A 20,691-nucleotide genomic window follows, 5' to 3' on the forward strand; every position below is an offset into this window, starting at 1 on the left:
ACTAAAATTAAATTTTAATTTACTATGTCTTTAAATAGATTTAGTAAGTTACAGTTTTCATTTTTGTGTCAATAGGCTACTACTTCTATTAGGCTACGGTACATCTATTTAATAATTTCAAAAGAACGTTCATGCATTTAAAATTCTAGTCAAAGCAACTCGAGCACTCGAGTTTTTACACAAAGGTAATAGGAATTGCAGTTGAAAGCTTTGCAACAAAGCTAGTCCATAAGATACTAACGTCGCTTTTCCACACAATAATCCTAGCCTATTTGTTTCATGCAATTTGAAAACAAAAGAAAAAAACTACACTGGTACCAGTGCCACTATGTGTATATAGCGGCTCTGCAAGTACTACGCTAAAATATCAAATATTATGGAACGGTACGTTTGAAAAATCATAACACTTTTCCAATACAATACCAACATCATTCAAAATGGAATAAACGCATGAATGAATTTCTTTTGGAGAAAGTAACAACAAGTAAATTGATATTACCAGTGAATTTTCTACCACGAAACCCACCTTGCTTTTTGCGGGTCGATCAATATATTAATATAGATTGATTGATTGAATCTTTATCCTCGGACTGAAAAAGCTTCTTGCAGAGCTTAATCCTGGCAGTTTCTCATGGCCTACTTGTAGAGGTTTTGAATCACTGACGCAGGCCCGGTCACCGAGATTGGTAGAGTGAAGTTTTCGATTGTTGAAGTCTTGTTGCTGGGGAACTATTCCATCCATTAGATAGATGCTGCTGAATGGAGAGCAGTCCTTAACGTGCGTTGCTCAAGCGCACACCCCGAGAGCCGAACCAGCGCTGCTTGATCTTGAAGCTTCTTCGTTCCGGAAGTCACGCGCTAACCAACTGAGCTATACAGCAACTGTCTTAATTATTTTATGGTACTCATAATAACCATTCGCTATCTCTGCTTGCAGCAGAGATATGGTACTCATATAAATTGTTAAAAAAAATTCACCAAATTTTTTTTGTCTCTCTTTTTTTCTAAACTTTTAAAAATTTCATTAAGGTGTTGCAACCTTGCCATATTTTAAACTGATTTGTCCTGCTTTAGTATCATGCACATTATAACGTCCGCGTTTTATCGCTTCTACCTTTTTCTAGACCTCTGCTATGTTTGGCACATATTGTTTTTTTTTCGTTGTGATGGTCACAATTCAGAAATAAAAACAAATTGAACTGAATTGGGTCGATGAACCGCGACGGCCATGGGAAATTCATTTGTAGATATCTGGCAACACTATACTGTCCACTAGATCGATTTTTCCCAGTTTCCAAAACAAACAAGATTTTCACGGGAAGATATTTGAGCTCCTTCCAAGAATTTTATAATGCAATGTTGATAAACTTATAAGGAGACAACTGGTTGGGAATGATTGCTGAATGAAAGGCAGCCGAGAGAAATAAACTTTTCACCTACTCTTGTTGTTGCCAAAGGCCTAGTATGACGATAACCTTATCTTCTCACTCCCCAAAGCTCAGTAACTGAGTATAGAACCTTCACCTATAATGCAACTTTTTTTGTTTTGTAACTGCAACGTTTTTCAAATATTGAGCCAACAGAAAAAATAAAATATTTTGTGTTGACCTTTACAACGATCAGGTTGGATAAACTTGTACCGGTATGTGGATCATCGTCTTGCAACGAATAGTGACCTGAAAGTGATTGCAAAAGTATCCCAGCCAAATACTACTCAAGTGTTATATTCAAATTATTACATTGCCAAGCAACTTCATGCAGTGTTTGTGTAAAGCCACAGCAATGAATGCTCTGCAAAAGATTGTTGAAAATCTGTCAATTTTCAATAGAGAAAGTTTGGAAACATTTTGCATTGTAGGTTGCGGTGTATGAAAAAATCACATGAGGTGCTCCTGCAGCTTAGAATTCTCGTGCATAATTGCAAATTTTTACTTAATTTTTGTTAAATATGTGCAATTTTTTCACTGCAACAAAAGCTTGCCTTTGGGCAAACTGCTCTTTCATAGACTATCAATGATTTCAAAGAGATGTAAGATATACATTTCAGTTAGAGTTTCCAATCAAAATAACATTAGCCTGTAGCCCAGTTAGAATTATAGCATCATTCATTAGCAAGGGTTGTGCGTAAAGGCCACTATGCCTACTTAGTATCTAGCTAGGCTTACATTATGTGTGCAAGTCATCATATTGAAGAGACTTGTTTTTATTTCATAGCGCAGAATAGCTTATTTTCATGCCATGATTTTCTATGCTATACTATAGTTAATTTTTATTTACGGCGATAGTATCAATGTTTGCAATGAATACAAAAAAGATCAGAAATTTATCAATATATCCTGATGAAAATATTGTGAGTGATGGAAAAGATTTTCAAGAGACTCAGTGGAAACAAGAATCAACTAAAACTGTGGGAGTTACTACCATGAGTTTAGTTTCAGAAGTCAAAGAAAAATACCATACTACTCTTCATACGATCGAAAACTTTAAAAACTATGTTACCAGTACTGAAGGAAAAATAAAGCTTGGTGTAATGTTTGTTGGTTTTTCTGGTGGTTGTGTTTTGGCATACAGGTCTAAATCAAGAAGTATATTATTGAAGCGTCTCATTCCAACAACTACACTAACTCTAGCAGCATCAGTTTGTTATCCTTACACAGCCTGGGAAGTTTCTAAACATATCTACAGAGGTTCTGTTGTTGTTGGGGGTGCTTCTGCCAGAGGAGTGTCATATGTTTATCATGCTTTGGGGGCAATGTATGAAGAAAAGGAGCAAAACAAGCCTGTGCAGAATGATAAAGAAAAAGAATTGGTAATTTAAACAAACATTTCATAAGAATGTAATTTATTTGTGATTAATTTGAAATTACAATAAATTTAATGTACTATCTTGAAAGTTTATTGATCATTTGTTGATAAATTTAATGTGATCCTCATATATACATTGGTTTTCTTCTGTTTCAATAGGTTTAGTCAAAACTAATCGAAGTTATATATATGGTTATATAACAGCATATAATAATATTTTATGGACTTTCAAATGTAAATTGAGAGATGACCATATGTGACTGTCAATGAATGAAAAACTGTAGAAATTTGTTATTTTCAAGTTAAGGATAAAGAAGCTAAAAAAAGAAAGCTATAGAAATCATTGTTATTTTTATAGCAGCATTCAAACCATTGCATCAGTGCTGCAAATTCAATGGCAGATTAATTAGTTTATTACTAAAGAGATCATAGACAACCTCAGTATAACAATTCAAAAGTTGCATGTGATTCAAAATGATTTATTATTTTTGTGAAAAACGTCACACATACTAAAAATGTAGATGAACAATAGTCATTTAAAAATAAGATTAATGTGTAATGACAGAAATATATGTCGGCTGCATAGCCGAGTAGTGAGATCCAATGTATAGCACTCGAATAAATACCTGTTCGACACCGCTCAAGAGCATGTGGCTGTGTTTTTAGCAAGACACAAAAAGGCATGCCTGAAGTTCATTGTCTTCCTGTCCACTTAATCTAAATTTTCAACCACCAACCTCAAGCCTAGACATGACAAAAGTAATATATATATATAGTGATGAAAAAGGATATACTATATTGTTTCATTGGTCTGTGGTTTCTGAGAGTGAATTTCTTAATCCAAGCTTAATTATTCCTTGTAGTTTAAGTTTTAGCTCAACCATGGCCACTTGACCAGCTTTGTTTCTTTCAAACCAATGATTCCCAACTCTGAAAGCAAAAAGTGAAATGGCATGTGGTTGGTCTGGCATAATTTCCAGACTACTTGTATACAGTGAAAAAAATATTTGAATCAATTTTAAGATATTAACGTCTACCCTTTAAAGTATGTGTTAATTTGAAGAGAAGGAGACATTATTTATAGTCTCTGTTAAAGAAGGACCTTTAGTGCAAACTAGCACACGTTAAAATTATTTGGATTTGAACCAATCAATTCATACTAAAACTTAGTACTAAAACTAAAACAGTTACTAAAACTTCTGGACTGCTGCACCAACATCAATCAAAACTTAGATTAATTTTATTCACTGTCCTAGACTAGACAGTCTAGGTCAGGGGTAACCAAACTTTTTTCTCTGAGGGCCGGATTGCCGCGAGATTAACAGCTGCGGGCCGGATGCCAATTGCGAAAAGATATACAACTATTTAGAATCTCCATTGACTTGAGCACAATAAATAACAATGTCAGCTGTGGAATAGCAAAGTTGTGATGAAAATCGAAAGGTTGCTGGAAAAGTTATCCCCTGCTGTGATACACTACAGGGCATCGTGCTCTTGAAAAAACATTACATCTTTCCAAATTTGGCCTAGGCTGTCCCCATTTGTGGTGGCCTAATGATAAACAGCAACGTTAGTCCTTTACAAACAGTTTGGTATCTTTTTTTCTTAACAGTTGTAGTCCAGCTGTTATTTCCGCAGGATGAAATCAGTTTGCGGGCCGGTTCCGGCTCGCGGGCCGTAGTTTGGTGACCCCTGGTCTAGGTCTATTTGTCATCATCATTATTCAATCCAACTTTACCGCTTGTTAGGTTTTAACCATAGATGATAGAGGAGAACGGTTTGAAAAAGTGGAGGAAAGTCGTGAGAACACTTCAATCTCAAGCACTGTGCCTGAAAATCGTGCCACTAGTTCGACAATCCTTAAGCTTGTGCTCCCTTCAGTGAATTCAAACGCAAAGAAAGAATCTCTTTCTTCACCAAACCCTTCACTGGGAGATTTTGGTCAAAGCTCACCAGAAGATAAAGACTTGTACACAACTCGGTCGTAGAAATGACAAAATCGTGTGTGATTATTATTGCAAGCACAAGCCAACGACTGTTGTAAGTGTTATTTAATGCTTTAATTAATTGACTAATGTGGTTATGTTGATACTTGAATTTATCTCCTCAGTGTGCTTCTATTTGTGTTTATCAATTGCATGGTTTCGCTGTACAATTATACATATTAAGTTCAAAAACCAGGGATCTTAACATGCCCTTTGAGGTGAAACAAGCTATCTCATTAAGCTACGATTCATTAATTTAGCGGTGCCTAATGGATAAGCTTTCATGATAAATTTTGAATTTTTGACTGGATTGAATCACCAAATATCTGCAGTATAAACGTCAGCTTGCTCCACCATCGAAGATTGTTGGAAGGTTGTTTTTACAGTAAAGTGTGAGGTATTTCTGGACAATTCTTTTTGCTTACAAACGTTGAATGGTTCACATCATGTGGTTTTCGTCTTAAGTTTTCCACAACTGAAGCGAAAGCAACAGCTAGCAGGCAGAATATACGATAGGTTATATCATGATGATATTATTATCACACCAATGAACGTGGAATGTGACAAAATGTTGAAAGACTTGGTGTGCATTTTGCAGGAAAAGTTCTTTGGGCAACAAGGTGAAAGTTAGCTACTGCTAGCACAACCAAAACAATATTCGTGCTTTATAAATGAGTAGTACCTATTGTACTATATTTAGCAGTGCTATTGATTGACGTGCTTCATTTTATTTTCATCCATACTCAAAAACATCGCACCATCGTTGTCGAATATCTATTCACTTGCTGTGTGTCAATGAATAGAAAAAAAGACATTGCGTTTGTGATGACATATGCCTGGCGGAGCTAAAAACCTTCATTGAGAAAGGAAGTTTGGTCACTGCACGCCGTTACCTTCAAGTCGATCGTTTTCGGTTTTGATCTATCTCAATGAAACCGTATTTTCTTGAATAGCAACCGCGGCTACTATTTTTTTTTTTTTTTGAACGTTTATGCGGCTTCTAATCGAGGGCGGCTTCTTTTTTTTGTATCAACTTTTTTGTCTTCTAATTGGTGCTCAGTGGGCACTGGGCATTCGAGTTTATCTACCATACCAGTAACAAGAAAACGGAAACAGTATGTCAGCTGCAATTTTAATCTCTCTTTATGTCTCTTTGTAAAACCGCTGATCCGACAGCTGCTATTATTGTCGCATCTACCGGTAGAGTTGATTAGGTGACAATAAAATTCTACGCTTTCTTTTGTCAATTTTTTTATTTCATTACTATCCAACCACTACTGTAAAGTGACAACTGCTTTTTTTCGCTTGTGCAAGCTCTCAATGACAGCCTTTGTATTACACCGGACTCAGCACTCTGTCGTTTTATTTTGAAATAGTCGTACCTTAAGCAAGCTGCGGTGTTTTGGAGAAGTTATAAAAAGTCACTTGTAAACATGAGCAAAAGACGTGCATATTCTATGGAATTCAAGACCGAAGTAATTAAGTTTGCAGAAAAACATTCAAATCGAGAGACCGGAAGAAAGTTTAAAATCGACGAGTCAATGGTACGGAGATGGTTGCAAAAGAAGGAAGAAATAAGTGAAGTTTACGAGAAACCAGGACCATCGAAAAAGAGATTTAGGCTTGAAGGAGGTGGGAGAAAGCCATGCCTCTCTTCAGTAGAAGACGAGTGAATAGAGAAAATTGCCAAAGAACGAGCTGAACAGCGTCATGTCTCCACTAAACTAATCATGGTCTGGGCCACCAAAATGGCCGAAGAAATTGGTTTGACTGAATTTATGGCTTCTCGTGGTTGGTTGTTCAACTTCATGAACAGATTTAATTTGTCAATCGGATGGCGAACGACTACAGGACAATCATTGCCAATGAAAACGACCATTGATACAATACCGTAGTTGAAATAAAGGCTGTGGCTATTCTTACAACATATTGTAAAAATAGCCTCAGAGGCTATTCTTACAAGCACCACTCAAGCATTACGTTTGACATCAATATGCGCTCATGCGTGATCTGGAACTGGTATACAAGTCGCCACCCTGGTTAAAAAGGCGATGACGTCACACAGGAGGAATCCACCATAAAATGGTGGAAAAGTGGGGTGAAAATAGTCAACCATGACAAAAAAAAGCATGCAAGTGTCCGCTTTTACCTAATAGCTATGTAACACAGGCCCGAAAAACACCACATATCTCCTTAGAAAAGAGTTAAACTTGACCAAGTTTAACTATTTATCCGAAGAATACTTCTAAAGATACCAGCATTTAATCAATAATATATCTTTGTCGTTTCTGCTTCGATTTTTACAATTAAACCATTGCTGGAAAGCGCAAGCTATCGTTTATCCAAATGAAGGTCAGCCAGACTCTAAAAGTTAAAAATATTTCTTAGGTAAAGAGTTGAACTTGACCGACTTTAACCATTTATCCCAAAAATACTTGTAAAGATACCAGCATTTAATAAACGCTAATCTAAAGAACATATCTCTGTCTATTGACAAGCAAAAGTTGAGGTTGATAGCTTTTTCACAAAGCGAGCAACCGGGCTTCAAACACAAGCAAATAGCGCCCGATGACTCGTTGCATTTCCGAATCGAAGCAAGTATACAAGTCTCCCCGGTCTGCGATCATTATATGTCTTTATTAAATTAGTTGTAAGTTGCTTGTTTCTGCTTCGATTTTAACAATTGAACCATTGCTGGAAAGCACAAGCTATCATCTATCCAAATTAAGGTCAGCCAGACTCTAAAAGTTAAAAATATTTCTTAGGTAAAGAGTTGAACTTGACCGACTTTAACCATTTATCCCACAAATATTTTTAAAGATAACAGCATTTAATAAACGCTAATCTAAACAACATATCTCTGTCTATTGACAAGCAAAAGTTGAGGTTGATAGCTTTTTCACAAAGCGAGCAACCGGGCTTCAAACACAAGCAAATAGCGCCAGATGACTCGTTGCATTTCCGAAAAGCTAGGCTATTTACAAAAAGTGAATACCGCACATGTTAAACAAAAACTGTACATATTTTGAGCACAGCACAGTAACTGTTAGGCCAGATCATCACCCATGTGTCCCTCCTCTCCTTGCCTAGATGAGACCTGCTATTTGTCCTCGCAACCCTTTTTGTTTCCCGACCAAACTGAGAAGTTTAGAGTTTCGTTATTTGTTGGATGCAAATAGACGCATGCTTACATTTTTGACCACCTTAAAACACTAAACCAGTTTCTGCTCGACATAGCCTACAGTGTTCAATTTTTGTCCCAGGAATCAACTCTTCAAGCAATACTTTCCCTACTTTGTGTGCACTAACATCCTAATTTATATGCCATTGTTAACAATTGCGATATTCGTGAATTCATTTGAGGCTTTGGGTACCGGAATTAATATACTTATTTGAACTAGCAAATTCAATCCACAACACTTTCCACTAGGCTGTTACTTAACACTAAGCACGCATATGCGCTGCGATTTGTGGCCGTGTTAGCAACTGAAAAAAAGCCTTGGTGTGAAGATCACAGAATTGTTCAAAATGTGAGCTCAGTAGCCTATTACTGTGCTTGCAACTGCATGGTGCTATCAACGTGCAAAACAACTCGGCTCCAGGTCCCCTGCGGTCACAGACACGCATATTATCCCTGAATAGGGGGGTATCGCGTTTGCCATTCGCTCATTGTCGCCTGGTTTGATTGCAAACAAGTCTGTTCTATGTAGTTGCTTTCCTCATTGCGTCCAGTATGTCAGCACAATTGCTTTATCATCGCGAACGCCATTGTCACTTTTCCTCATCCACCTTTCCCAGGCTTGTTCGCGATGAAAGGCACAGAGTAACACGTAGCAATCTGCGGAACAAGAAGTCGTGGGCACTGAGTGGTAAAGTACAGTAGCAACTTAACAGTGACGACACAAATGCATGAGCAATGGAGACAGCACACAAGCAACGAAAATGTTAATGCAATTCACTAACTTGAAAAAACGCTTTCGATGGCCTTGATTTCCGCCTCACATTTATCGGTCATGAAAAACGAAGGGTTCCAGTTTTCTGACCACCCTTTTACAACAGAAAGTGCTTCTGCTATGTCCGAAGCTTGTTCATTTTGGATAATAAACGTAGCAACAACCTGGTAACCAACATTCGTTCTGACGCAAAGAAAAAATAGAGGAAGGGAATACTTGGACGTCTTGTAAGTTGCATCCAAGAGGCAAATGCCTTGGCCGCAACGATGCAACAATCGTATTATCTTCATCTAAGATGAGTTACAATCAACTAAATTTTCATCTTATGATAGTAGCCTACAGAAATAATATACGGTACTGTACGTAACATTGAAAACCACCAAGCCTACTACGTGAATATGGTAAAAAATAAATTGTCTCAAAAAGATTGGTTGTGACCCAAACCCTGCCTTTGGTTACCGCTGGACATGTCACTTGGTCCAATCAATAACACCACATAGGCGTATGGATTTGGCACACTAGATGGAAAAAATACAAAAGAGGTCAGTGAAGTAGGCTAGGCTACTCTGAATCAACAAAGCTTTTACACCTGAAAACTGAGTGTCTTTAAGAAACGAGATGCAAAGTTGATGAAACAGAACACATTTACATATGTTTATAGCATTTTTTGCAGTTAGTAAACCGTTTCCTCTTTTATGATGCCTAACCTCCACTTTGGTGAAAACACTGTGCTTTGCAGAAACCTTTTCAGAATCTTTGTCAACAAAGAAAAGGCTTATTATTGTAGTATGAATATCAACACTTAGTACACTAGTGAATTACAATGACAGGATGTTAAAAATCAACATTAACATGGCACCGTATGCTCGTTTCTGAACAACAACAAGCTTCGTTCCTGCTTTTGCTTCGTACTCTTCAATGGATCTCATGGCATCTTCAACTGAAGCCAACCACTTTCAACAATAAACAATTGATTTTTTACTGTTATAAACTTATGGATCTTCATCACCCATTTTTTGCCATAAGAAATCAAAGCATTTATGCCATAGCCTAAGATTACAGTGAAGAAATGTAAATACTACACACATGCAACAAATCTGGATTTAGCGAGTATAAGGTAGCTGATAGTTTGAAGCTCCAGTTTTTCTTCTTTCCTTCTACTATAAGTACTTCACCACATTTAGGTTTGTTTTATTCTGATGACAGCTCCTGATGAGTCAGTCAAAAAAAAAACTGCAGCTTCGAGCTACCTTTTACTTGCTATTTTCAAGTTCTGTACCACCATTTGCTATGAAAGAGTTCAACATACGTATACTAATTGTGTTAAGTTGGAAACAGTAAAATAGTTGAATATTGATGAACTGTTGAAGGTCTTGTTGGACCGTAGTATATTGCAGCAACTACATTACAAACCTGTACTAGTCCATGACTTTCAGCCAACTCTCCCAAAGAATGTTAAATGTCCTAAATGCATCAGAACTTTTAATGCCAGGATTGGACTCATTAGTCATTCAAGAACACATCGTTAGCGTTTTATGTGAGGACCATTGAAGAAACGATTTTTATCAAATGTTACAAGTTTCAAGCATAACGCGTCAAGGCCAATAAGTCTTTTCGTAGTTCACGGTTTACATAACCTTGGTTTAATTGACAAAGCGAGATTGCAGTATCACCTGAACATTCAATGTCACTTCTCCATAAGGTTGCATTTCCTGCAGAACCAAGACTTCGTTTTTGGCGGCATTGTTCTACCAAGACATCTCAGATGGTGCCAATCCAGACACGAGTCGCACATGATGCTGTCGCCTGCATCAAGATCTAAATAACAGGAGATGCACAACCAGCGGCCTTTATTTCGCAAAGTGGTCAGTAGGTTCTCCATCAACGTCCAACCGTCAAAAGAAAAATGTCTTCGCACAGAAGCAATGGCAATGTTTTCATCTAAACACTTCATTGGAATTCTTTCGGGCAACGTTTCAATTTCATTTTCTTCGATCAGTCGATCGCTGAATGGACGCAAGACCTCTTCTACTACCTCAGAATCGACAAACCAACTGAGTATTGCTGAAAAATATGACCATGGGTGACTTTGTTTGATGTAGCCTACGTACGCTTTGACGTAGCCTATCGGCTAGGCAGACCCACAGAAGTCAAAGTGTAGTTTTTTAAACTAACGTAGGCTATAACAAAAATGAAGTCACACAAACATAAATGCAACAAACCTGCTTCTTTCTGAAAAGACGACTTCAGTCTGAATGAAATTGGTCCGCTCTTTTTTTGTCTCTTGCGTGGTAACCCAATGACTGTCAATCCAGCTCCTTTTGGCCTGCCACGTTTCATCATCTTCGGTGGAAATTTAATTGATCCTGCATCATCTGTTAATAAACACAACGAGAATCGAATATAGGCTACAACGTAGAAAACATCACTATTTCAACGTTTTTATTAAAAAATTAATAAACATAATGCATTATGCAATGCAAGAAAAAACAACTAATCAGAAATGAATGTTTCAGAAACAGCACATACTTGTAAAAGACTGAATAGAACTGGACGGTGTCTGCATCATAATCGCACTGGTATCAACGGTCGACAAGACGTCACCGGGTGTGTGCTGTAAAGTACTGTTTGAGACCGTAGGAAATACAATTCCAGGATCATTGCTGGAAGATGTTGCAGCAGCACTTCCAGTATCAGTGCCTGAAAAGGATCATGCAGTTGTTCACAAAAGCAGAATTACTGAGCATCTGCAACCTTGTATAATCGTAAATTAGTGCGCAACTGCGCATGCAGTACATATTAGCCCACATATTGGATAGCTCAACGCCATAAAAATCATTGCTCAAAAAAAAATTGACTGCAAAATCACGACGCAAGTTGCAGTAACTAACCCATATCTCTTCAGATATTTGAAAAAGTAGGCTAGTTTTTCTGATTTAGTAAATAGTGCTAGCATATAGGCCTACCTTTCTGAGTTTGACCCAAAAAGTTCACAACTTGGAATTTCTTTCCTTCCTGCAAGAACTCTGCAATTTGTCGTAAATTATCCAGGTTGTATTGGAATTCATCCATTCCTTGTTCAGATATCATTAACGCAATCTTCTGGGAAATATCTTGAACACGGCGATACTTTTGCTGTTCTGATAAAACACATCTTCTTTGAGGCTTGTTAAGAATCTCAACAGCTGGTAATGTGGATGCAGGACCGTTGTCCAGTGAGTTTCTTGTCAGGCGATGGGATTTAAGAAAATATTGCATTGTCCACCGTTCTGAACAAAGATTGGGATTGTACTCTGACATATGGAGCTGCCTTCTAACTGCCAAGACATGCCTACAAGGTAGCAGCATTGATGATGTGAATCCACAAGGACATGCTGTTGTTGTGACTGCCAATTCCCCATGGACACGAGATTTTACTATGGCAGAATCATTCAAAATCTCTGACATGGCAACCTTTTCCGCTAACTTGAATTGTTGTTGCACATGAATATATGCAAATGGTGTCAGTAGCTGTTGGTATTGTCTCTCCGCCACACTTGAAATCGCATCAATTGGAACCTTAAGGAAAGCATTTGACGCTTTGTGGTCACGTTCGGTGGAAAGAGATTGGATACATGCCATCAGATCTTTAAAAAACATGGTCATTCCTGAGTATCTTGTTATGACACTTTTCAACTTTCCATTGATGGATTCCAGTCGATTATTAGTTCTGTTCAAAAAATTAGCTTTCAAGTTGCTCAGTCCATCCACCCATTGATGTCGAATAGCATGCCAGTTATCGTTATAATATGTTGTGACAGCAATTGGGACTGTGTCAACGAATTGGTTATACAGTAAATTATAAGCTGACTCATTTTTGGCATTTGCCAGTTTTCCTAAAATTTCCAGTGATACCTGCCTTTGGGCTGAAGAAATGCCTAATTTTTCCATGGAAACTTCTCTACGAAAAGTGCGAAGGGTATGAAAATAGCAAATTAAAATTTCTGCAGTAGGCAGCATTTTCATCATGGCATCCCGCTCTGCCATGTCTTTGTCAGCCATTACAACCTCCACTTTATCCCTAGCTGGATTGTGGAGTTTAAACTGAGTTAACAGCTTGCTGATGGTCAGTTTGTCTTCAGTGGCTACAAGCCACAGACACACAATTTCACTCTGACCTAAGCCATCAACATTCAGCATCACATATAATGGCATTCTCAAGTCATTAAGTTTGTAGGTTGCATCAATCAGCAGCATTTCGGGATATGCCGCAAAGGTTTCCCGCATGTCTTTCGTTTGAAAGTATATCGCCTGCAATTGTTTGTCATCATCTGCAAACACATCTACTGCAGCACCTAAAATGAAAATAAACTGAGGATTAGTATACCCTACAAAGCAAGAATCTTGACAATCCTGGGCCAGACTAAAATAGCGCAAAACAATTAGGCCTATTAGGCACTCCATCAGATTTAAAAGCAAAAACATCAACTTTTAGTGAAATTTGTTTTCTATTCTATGTTATTTTAATTATTGGCCAGAGGAAGGATGTTTAGGCCTTTGGTAATATTTACATCATATAATCAATGTTCCAACTGAGCGGTTGTATACCACTCTCACCCCATTCTCTAAAAGATGCCACATTGCAATGCTTAGGGTCCGTTAAAAGGATCCATTAGGAGTAAACTTTTACGTAGATTTCAAATTTAGCAATGTTTTCTATTTCTATCCACTCAAAGTAGAATTGTTTCAAGATATTGAAGACCTTTGATTGAATTCCTTGATCCCGCTTTCAATCTTACAATCCCCATAGCGCCTTATGTTGCAACAAAAATCTTTGGAGCATGAGTTTGGGAAAGTAGAATGAATTCTTGTGAAGAAAATGAAGCAAAAAATACTCTCAATTGACCCTTTATAGCTCAATGTTGCAAATTTTCCACACGTTGTAGGGTACTGCTAATGTTCTGTGTTGGTTATACTAGACAAACGTTTTCTGAATAGAAAAACGTCTGAAAATTAGATATTTTTCTTGTGTAGCCTACTATGATGTGCGTACTGGTAATCCGCAGTTTGCTGCAGTAGACGGAGTCTATTGACCGGTAAACCAGGCGGTCAACACTTTAAATTGAACTGGCAATGGTGAGATTGAACCCACGTCATCGAAATAATTCATCTGCAGTCTAAACCATTACGGCAAGAGGTCAATCGCGAATTGCTTAATTGACATTATATCTGAAATGGTTTAAGAAGAATGCTCACAATATCATGTGACACTCAATCTGCAGCAGCGACCTGTAGATTGCAAATACGCCTACGGTGTTGACCAATGTTACAGGCAACCTGGTAGCCTATTCTTGCATTGCTGCAGTACTACAATGATGCAAAAAATTAGATTTTTCCAAGGTCATGACCCTGACCACAGCTTGCACACACACATCCGGCTCTAGGCCGGAGTCACATCACCTCCAGTACGGAGCCAGAATTTGACCGGAACCGGAGCTCATTCTATCACTACTTATCATACTGCACATAGAAATTAGAAAGTCATCTCTACTATTTAGCATGAACATATCTTGTACTGTATAACAGACAAAAAAGTTTTGTCTGTCGACTAACCTTTTTCTTTGTTCATTTCATTAATAAGTTCATCATAGGTGTTTTCATACAAAGGTCTCTGTTTTGCGGCAATATTATGCAGATCTTCAAGAATAACTGTTTTTCCTGTAGAAGCTGGAATGTGCTTTTGTACCAACTTTTTATTTGCTTTGGTGGCAAGCATTTCTCCGATCACACTGCTTTCTGTTTCATTTAATCTTCGTTGTTTAGGCATCAAATTAAATGCATTCTGAAAAATAATTTATATGCACATAATCAAGAAAACGACATATCTTTTGACAGGTGTCCAACCCACAGAGATGGGCAAGATCACCAGGTTTGGTGAATCGGCGGCTTGAATATGACCAGTTTCGCACAAACTGGTCATATTCAGCATGTGCGTAGTCATGCGCGCAAAGTGAAATGACCACTTTACCGTGTCTTACGATGAAGTCAAGATCAGAAAAACTGTCTTGCAACATTCTTAACGTGTTTTAGTACAGTAGCAAACAATATTTGAACTTCAAGTGTCATAATCAAAATGCAATTATACACGAAAAGTAATTTTTTGGATAGAGGGGGTTTTGGACGGAAATTTCAATTTTTTTTACTAGTGGTCTTAGAATGTACTGTTGTATCCTAAAACCTGGGTTAAAATTGAATTTGAAAAAAAAGCCGATTAACCCCCCCCCCCCCCCCTAATGTTATTGCTCTTTTTTATCCTTCACATAATTTCTGATGAAAGCCTCCTTATCATATACAGGGCTAGTGTGACCATAGCTCAAAGGCTATGACTACTACAAAGGGTTATTTCCACTTACTTCATTGAAATCATGATTATGATCATTGACATTACTAATCTCAGTGATGCATAGCGCTTTTCCATCTGACGTTGCATTTACTTTGATTCCAAATGGACAACCTTTGATAAAAGTACTGAAAAACAACAAAGATGAGGTGACATAGGCCGTGTTGAATCACCCATAAGTACACCTGAATTAGCCATAACTCACGTTAAAGTAGCCATACAGCAAGTCATGTCAAATTGCCCATAAGTTGCATCCAATTACCGATAAGCCCACCTGAATTACCCATAAAGTCACGTTGAATTACCACAAGTTCAGCCGAGCATTCTCATAAATCTAGTCGATTTACCCATAAGTGACGTCAAATTGCCAAAAAGCTGCGTTGAAGTACCCATAAGGCATGTCTTTATGGATAATTTCATGAGACTTACGGGTAATTCGACGAATTGTGCTGATGAGCAATTCGACGTAACATATGGGTAAATTGACAAAACTAATGGGTAATTCAATGCAACTTAGGAATAATTCTGGGCATGACAATTCAATGGAAATTACAATAGACAGCATGCGGGAATGGTTCAGCAGAATATATGCATTTTGCTAAGTTCTAAGCATTCATAAGGAATGTAGGCAATTTGCACTTATGCAAAACTCAATCTATTAGCAAAACTTATTACAATAGACAGCATGCGGGAATGGTTCAGTAGAATATATGCATTTTGCTAAGTTCTTAGCATTCATAAGGAATGTAGGCAATTTGCACTTATGCAAAACTCAATCTATTAGCAAAACTTATGCATATAGGCTACATGAGTAGCTCAACCTATGGGCACCAAGGACAAAACCATCATTACTTACCTTTGATTTGGTCTTTTTCCTTGACTACATGATTTGGGTGTTCTTCCTCCATGCACACAAGCATACTGTATTGTATTGACAAAGTTTTCTTTTTCCCATTGTTTAATAGCCGAAGAAAGTGTCTCAAAACTGTAATATAATGCTCCCTTCGTAATCATGATGACAATGGATTCATTGACGTGTAGTTTCGATCAGCAAAATCAGCAACTACCGCGGTTCACTCTACGATCAAGTGTGCAGCACAAGCCAATACGCATGCGCGCGAAATTACGTATGAGCGTCGTCGGATGAAACGCCTGAGCGCATTAAGGTCTTGCTCGAGTAAACAACGTCTTGCTTGAGTGGTGCTTGTAAGAATAGCTTCAGAGGCTAGTTTTACAATATGTTGTAAGAATAGTCACTTCGTGAAATAAAACACATGTAGCTACAATGCTTGAGTTGTTTTTGATAGTTGAGAAGGAGCAATCTTCGTGGCGTCAGCATTACCTGACTACTCACTATAGAACAGCGAGCATTGTGTTTCACTAACCATAGGCTACCGATGTAGCCTCCACACTTGTCTATCGTTGAGTTCTTGTCTTCTGCCTCTTCTATGCAAGTGCGGCTTCTATTGCTTCTATTCGAGGACGGCTTTTATTGTTTATTTTTAATCAAGTCATGCGGTTTCTATTCAAGAATATACCGGATCTGTTATCTGACAGTTGCTTTATAGAAGCGTTGCAACAAAGTTATTGTGCGGTCCGCGAGATATGGTTCGTTTTTTGTTACGGCGCTTGTACCATTTTGAGGTGTGCAGGATTTTTCTGTTGTGATTTAAAGCAGACATTTTGCAAAGATTTTAGTGGCCCATTACAAAGAGTCAACGTAAAGTGCAGAGTTTCCATTGGCCATGGCAAAGTGGCCATGACCGCATTATAATATTCCTGCCGAAAAGGCCTTGGGCTAGCAGGGATGGCGAACCTTTTTTAGTGCATGGGTCACAAAAGAGACCTTAATTCTTGAAAAAGCAAAAGTGGGTCATACATTTAATTACATGTTAATGCGAAACTTGCTGCTGCATCTTCTCGGCAAGTCTTATTATCCTTGGTTGGTAATCCGTAGTTTAACTTCACACATGCAGCACTCATATCTGAGCTGAGACGATTCCGTGTGCTTGATTGTATAAAAATTCATGTGAGAAAATAAAGATTCGCACGAATATGAAGAACCAAACAACGCAGAGCTACCGCAAATCTTTTCATAGTTTCAAACGAATTTTGCAAGGAGTTCCACTCTGTAAGAATTATATTTTCAGCATGGTTTTCAACAGCAGGAAAGTCACAACCATCCATATCCGTTTTCATTTCAATTTTTTGTAGGAGATGATTTAAGTCTACAAATTTTGTTTTCCAAACTGCACTTTCTTGAAAGTCCATCATTTCCATTTCGAAATTGTAAAGACGAAGCCATTCAAAGTTTGATAATAATTCAAGATTTTCAAATTGAAGTGCATGCGGGAAAAGAATGAACTGCAATGTAGTATCTAGCTTTCGGAACTGGGTAAATCTTTCTGACATTACATTTTTGGCCTCTTTCGTCAGTAAAACATACTTGTTGAGTGCAGTTTGCTTTTGTTCATAAGTTAAATTGGTGCTGGTAAAGTGGTTCAAAAACTGAGGAAAATATTTCAGTTGACCTTGTTCAAGGTCTACAGAAAAAATAACGAGTTTCTTCTCAAATGCTTTAATGTGCCCAAACATGGATAATACAATATTTCCACAGCGTTGCAATTCAGTATTTAACTTATTGTAATGCATTGTGAAATCAGCGAAAAAATGTAAATCATTCATCCACGTACTTTCGCTTAACTCTGGATATTTTTGATTTTTTTCAGCTAAAAAAAGTTGTAGCCTACTTCTTCCAACAATTCAACAAATCGCTGTAAAACATTACCACAACTTAAGTTGTGTCAGACTGCTATATGGCAATTCGGTACGATACTAGATTAAAATAGGGTGGGGTCTTATTACAAATATTTAGTGAAACATTTATTCTTTGCTGAAATATTTGTTTAAATTTCGTTATTTAAAAAAGACAAGTGGGTCACTTAAAATCTGTGATGGGTCACTTTGTGACCCGCGGGTCAGTGGTTCGCCATCCCTGGGCTAGGCTAATGTCTATGTTTTCAAATGTTACGACATGTGTGGAGAAATTTCAATACAACCGCTCTATTTTCCCCTAAGCATCTTTTGATCCCATACGATTTGTCATCATCAACAAATTGTGATGACTGATGGCACAGGCCATTAATTAGGCTAATTCGTATGTTGAGAGTGCGGCCTATCTGTTAAGAGCGAAGTCTTCCTTTGCACACCTCGCGGTTCGTTAGGTTGGCAGAGGCCGTATTTCGGGCTGCTAAATCACGTTTATCGATCGATCGACTTCTTCCCAGGAAAGTTTTGAGCTACCTTGACTCCGCTGTAGGCTACTGCAATACTGACGGATCTGATTTGCGAGATCTAACTAGTGCTGTAGGCTACTCAAAGTGTCCAAGCCATCTCATTTTACCCAATTAGAGGACTTCACCAGGGTAGAAGGGGGTGTTTGGCTATATTTTTAAAATAACGTTATTAAAAGTGCGCACATGCAAGTTAACGAGCTGAAGTTTTTCACATACCGTATTTAAATAATAATTTGTTCATTAAACTATGTGACACCAGGGCCGGATTTAGCTGATGGGGGCCTGGGGCACTTTTAGATCAGGGGGCCACCGTGCAAAAACCCCCTCCACGTCTACAGTACCATTAATCCAGCATTTTGCAGAAACTTCAAAGGCTGAAAGAAAAAAAATAACACAAAATCACATTTTTTCACGTAGAGGGGCCCTTCAAAAGTCGGGGGGCCCGGGGCACCTCCACCCTCTGCCCCCCCCCCCCCTAAATCCGGGCCTGTATGACACCATAACTGATATATAGAAGCATGATTGGGAGTTGTACTAGTTGGAAGAACTTATGTATGAACAAATCTGTAAACAAAAGATCTTTGGAGGTGAATTGGCCAACGAGTTTCATAGATCTCACAAAGTAGGCCTACCGTAGCCTACAAAATGTTTTTGTAATTTAACAAAATTTTGCAACAGGCTTTAGTTTATATGATTTAAATGTCATAAAAACACTGAAGGTGTATCACAATGAGAGCTTACAAATTACAATTGCCTACTAGGAATAAATTTATTTTCAATGTGGCCGCATTTCACATGCATAAGCATAATTAATTCTCTCAATTCTTTGTCGAAAGTTTTCGACCGAGACACATAGCTCACCCTGGGTAATTTGGGCCATTCCTGCAGGAATGATTGTTTCAGAGCATCAATACTTGGGTGAGCAACGGAACAGGCCTCCAATAATGGCGACCACACACAAAAGTCAATGGGGTTCAAATCAGGCAATGAGGGAGGCCACATTTCCTTGCTCCAGAATCTTGAAAGTTGACGTGAGCACCAGTGATGAGTCTTTCTTGAGGTGTGAGATGGTGCACCATTTTGTTTCAATGTGAAGGCAGGGACCTCAGAATACTTCAGAGATCCCTGTGTGAAGGGCTGATCTTTGTAGTGTTTCCTCATCTCTTTAAGGGCTGGAATCAAAATATTGTTGCTGTAGCGATTCGAATTGATTTTAACCCATTTGCAGGGAGTCGAACCGAACCCGAACCGGATTTTTGTAAACCGGTTTTGGTGCGATTTTGTCTGAACCTTAACCGGAACTGAACCGAAAATTTGAGTTAGCTTAAACCCTAACCGAACCCGAACCGGTTGAAAAAAGCGGTTCACTCCAGCATTACGTCATTGTTCGCATTGTGGTAGGCTAAGTGAAGTTGTACGTAGCATGTTATTATCTCGGAGGCCACATTGTACGGATGAATTATAGCCTATTCCGTAATACACGATCCACTATCATCGATGCTTTGGAGAGGAATTTTTTGAGGTAAGCAACTTCTGTTCTGTGACATCATAGACAATATAGTTTGATTGAAACTTGTGCAACAAACAAAAAAGGCAAGTTAATTGAGCAAAGCAGTGTTGAGATCAGTGTTGCCAACCTTACGGTTTTCACGCCCAATTGGGCTAGTTAGTAGTTGGGCAACAGTAGGCCTAGGCTTAATTTTATCGGACCCGAACCGGAACTTATAAAACCGGTTTTAAGATTCTTCGAACCCAAACCGGAACTGAACCTAATTTTGAAACAATCTTTGAACCGGAAAAATCAAACGGTTCGACTCCCTGCCCATTTGTTCCAAGAAAATCAGAGGAGACTTCCAAGTTTTGGAGATGCCGGCCTACACCATGACAGAAGACAATTCTCACAAAATTTTTAGTATCTGCTGAGGAGTGAAGACTTTGCATAAATTCTAACATTCTGATTATTGAACTGAGCTTCAACTGTGAAGAGTTTTTCGTCTGAAAAATGATCTCTTGTCCAGCCATGCCTACCTTCAATTCTTTGTGGTCTTTCATGTTTCTTTTGCTTTTGGAGAGGTGTAAGGAACTGGCGTTTTCTCATCTTGTAAGGATATAACTGAAGATCCTTTTTCACAATGGTTCTCATTGAAGTGTTGCTCACATTCATGTCTTTGACCATTTGACTGATGGGTCTGTTTGTATTTTTGTCTTTGTTTTTTTTACTCATATAAATTGTTAAAAAAAAATCCACTAGCCTATTTTTTTCTCTTTTCTAA

The 20,691-nt window shown here is 38.1% G+C and overlaps 3 protein-coding genes across 5 annotated transcripts in view; 2 read left to right on the top strand and 1 right to left on the bottom strand.

Moving 5' to 3' along the window:
• Positions 1–2,223: 2,223 nt before the first annotated feature.
• On the top strand, positions 2,224–4,793 carry LOC145783148 (MICOS complex subunit MIC27-like). Its single transcript, XM_082594940.1, has 2 exons — positions 2,224–2,809; positions 4,554–4,793. The coding sequence occupies exons 1-2, from the start codon at positions 2,291–2,293 to the stop codon at positions 4,791–4,793; spliced, it is 759 nt and encodes a 252-aa protein (XP_082451066.1). The 5' UTR covers positions 2,224–2,290.
• LOC145783149 (putative ribosome biogenesis protein RLP24) overlaps positions 4,721–20,691 on the top strand; it is a 35,823-nt gene continuing 19,852 nt past the window's right edge. The window contains exon 1 of the mRNA XM_082594941.1: positions 4,721–4,845. The gene's annotated coding sequence lies outside the window, so the exon portion shown is untranslated. The remainder of the gene's footprint in view (positions 4,846–20,691) is intronic.
• Positions 8,406–12,747, bottom strand: LOC145783220 (uncharacterized). Of its 3 annotated transcripts, none has more exons than XR_014290912.1 (5): positions 11,710–12,747; positions 11,273–11,443; positions 10,966–11,118; positions 10,157–10,807; positions 8,406–9,696 (listed from the first exon to the last, which is right to left on the bottom strand). XR_014290912.1 is itself a non-coding variant. In XM_082595024.1 (4 exons), exons 1-4 carry the CDS (start codon positions 12,740–12,742, stop codon positions 10,431–10,433), a joined length of 1,734 nt encoding a protein of 577 aa, XP_082451150.1. In that variant the 5' UTR covers positions 12,743–12,747; the 3' UTR covers positions 8,406–10,430. The 3 variants fall into 3 exon arrangements, 1 of the variants encoding a protein (XP_082451150.1); XR_014290911.1 differs by having other exon boundaries at positions 8,406–8,628; positions 8,754–10,807; XM_082595024.1 differs by having other exon boundaries at positions 8,406–10,807.

This window comes from Aplidium turbinatum, chromosome 14 (assembly GCF_918807975.1).
Source record: "Aplidium turbinatum chromosome 14, kaAplTurb1.1, whole genome shotgun sequence".
In the NCBI taxonomy this organism is placed as follows: domain Eukaryota; kingdom Metazoa; phylum Chordata; class Ascidiacea; order Aplousobranchia; family Polyclinidae; genus Aplidium; species Aplidium turbinatum.

Coding starts and splice junctions, on each gene's coding strand:
- LOC145783220 (XM_082595024.1), bottom strand. CDS start 12,742: ATGCTGCCTACTGCAGAAATTTTAATTTGCTATTTTCATACCCTTCGC. Junction 11,119..11,272: donor TTCTATTCAGTCTTTTACAA/GTATGTGCTGTT, acceptor GTTTATTAACAG/ATGATGCAGGATCAATTAAA. Junction 10,808..10,965: donor GTCTTTTCAGAAAGAAGCAG/GTTTGTTGCATT, acceptor CATATTTTTCAG/CAATACTCAGTTGGTTTGTC.
- LOC145783148 (XM_082594940.1), top strand. CDS start 2,291: ATGTTTGCAATGAATACAAAAAAGATCAGAAATTTATCAATATATCCT. Junction 2,810..4,553: donor ATGATAAAGAAAAAGAATTG/GTAATTTAAACA, acceptor ACCGCTTGTTAG/GTTTTAACCATAGATGATAG.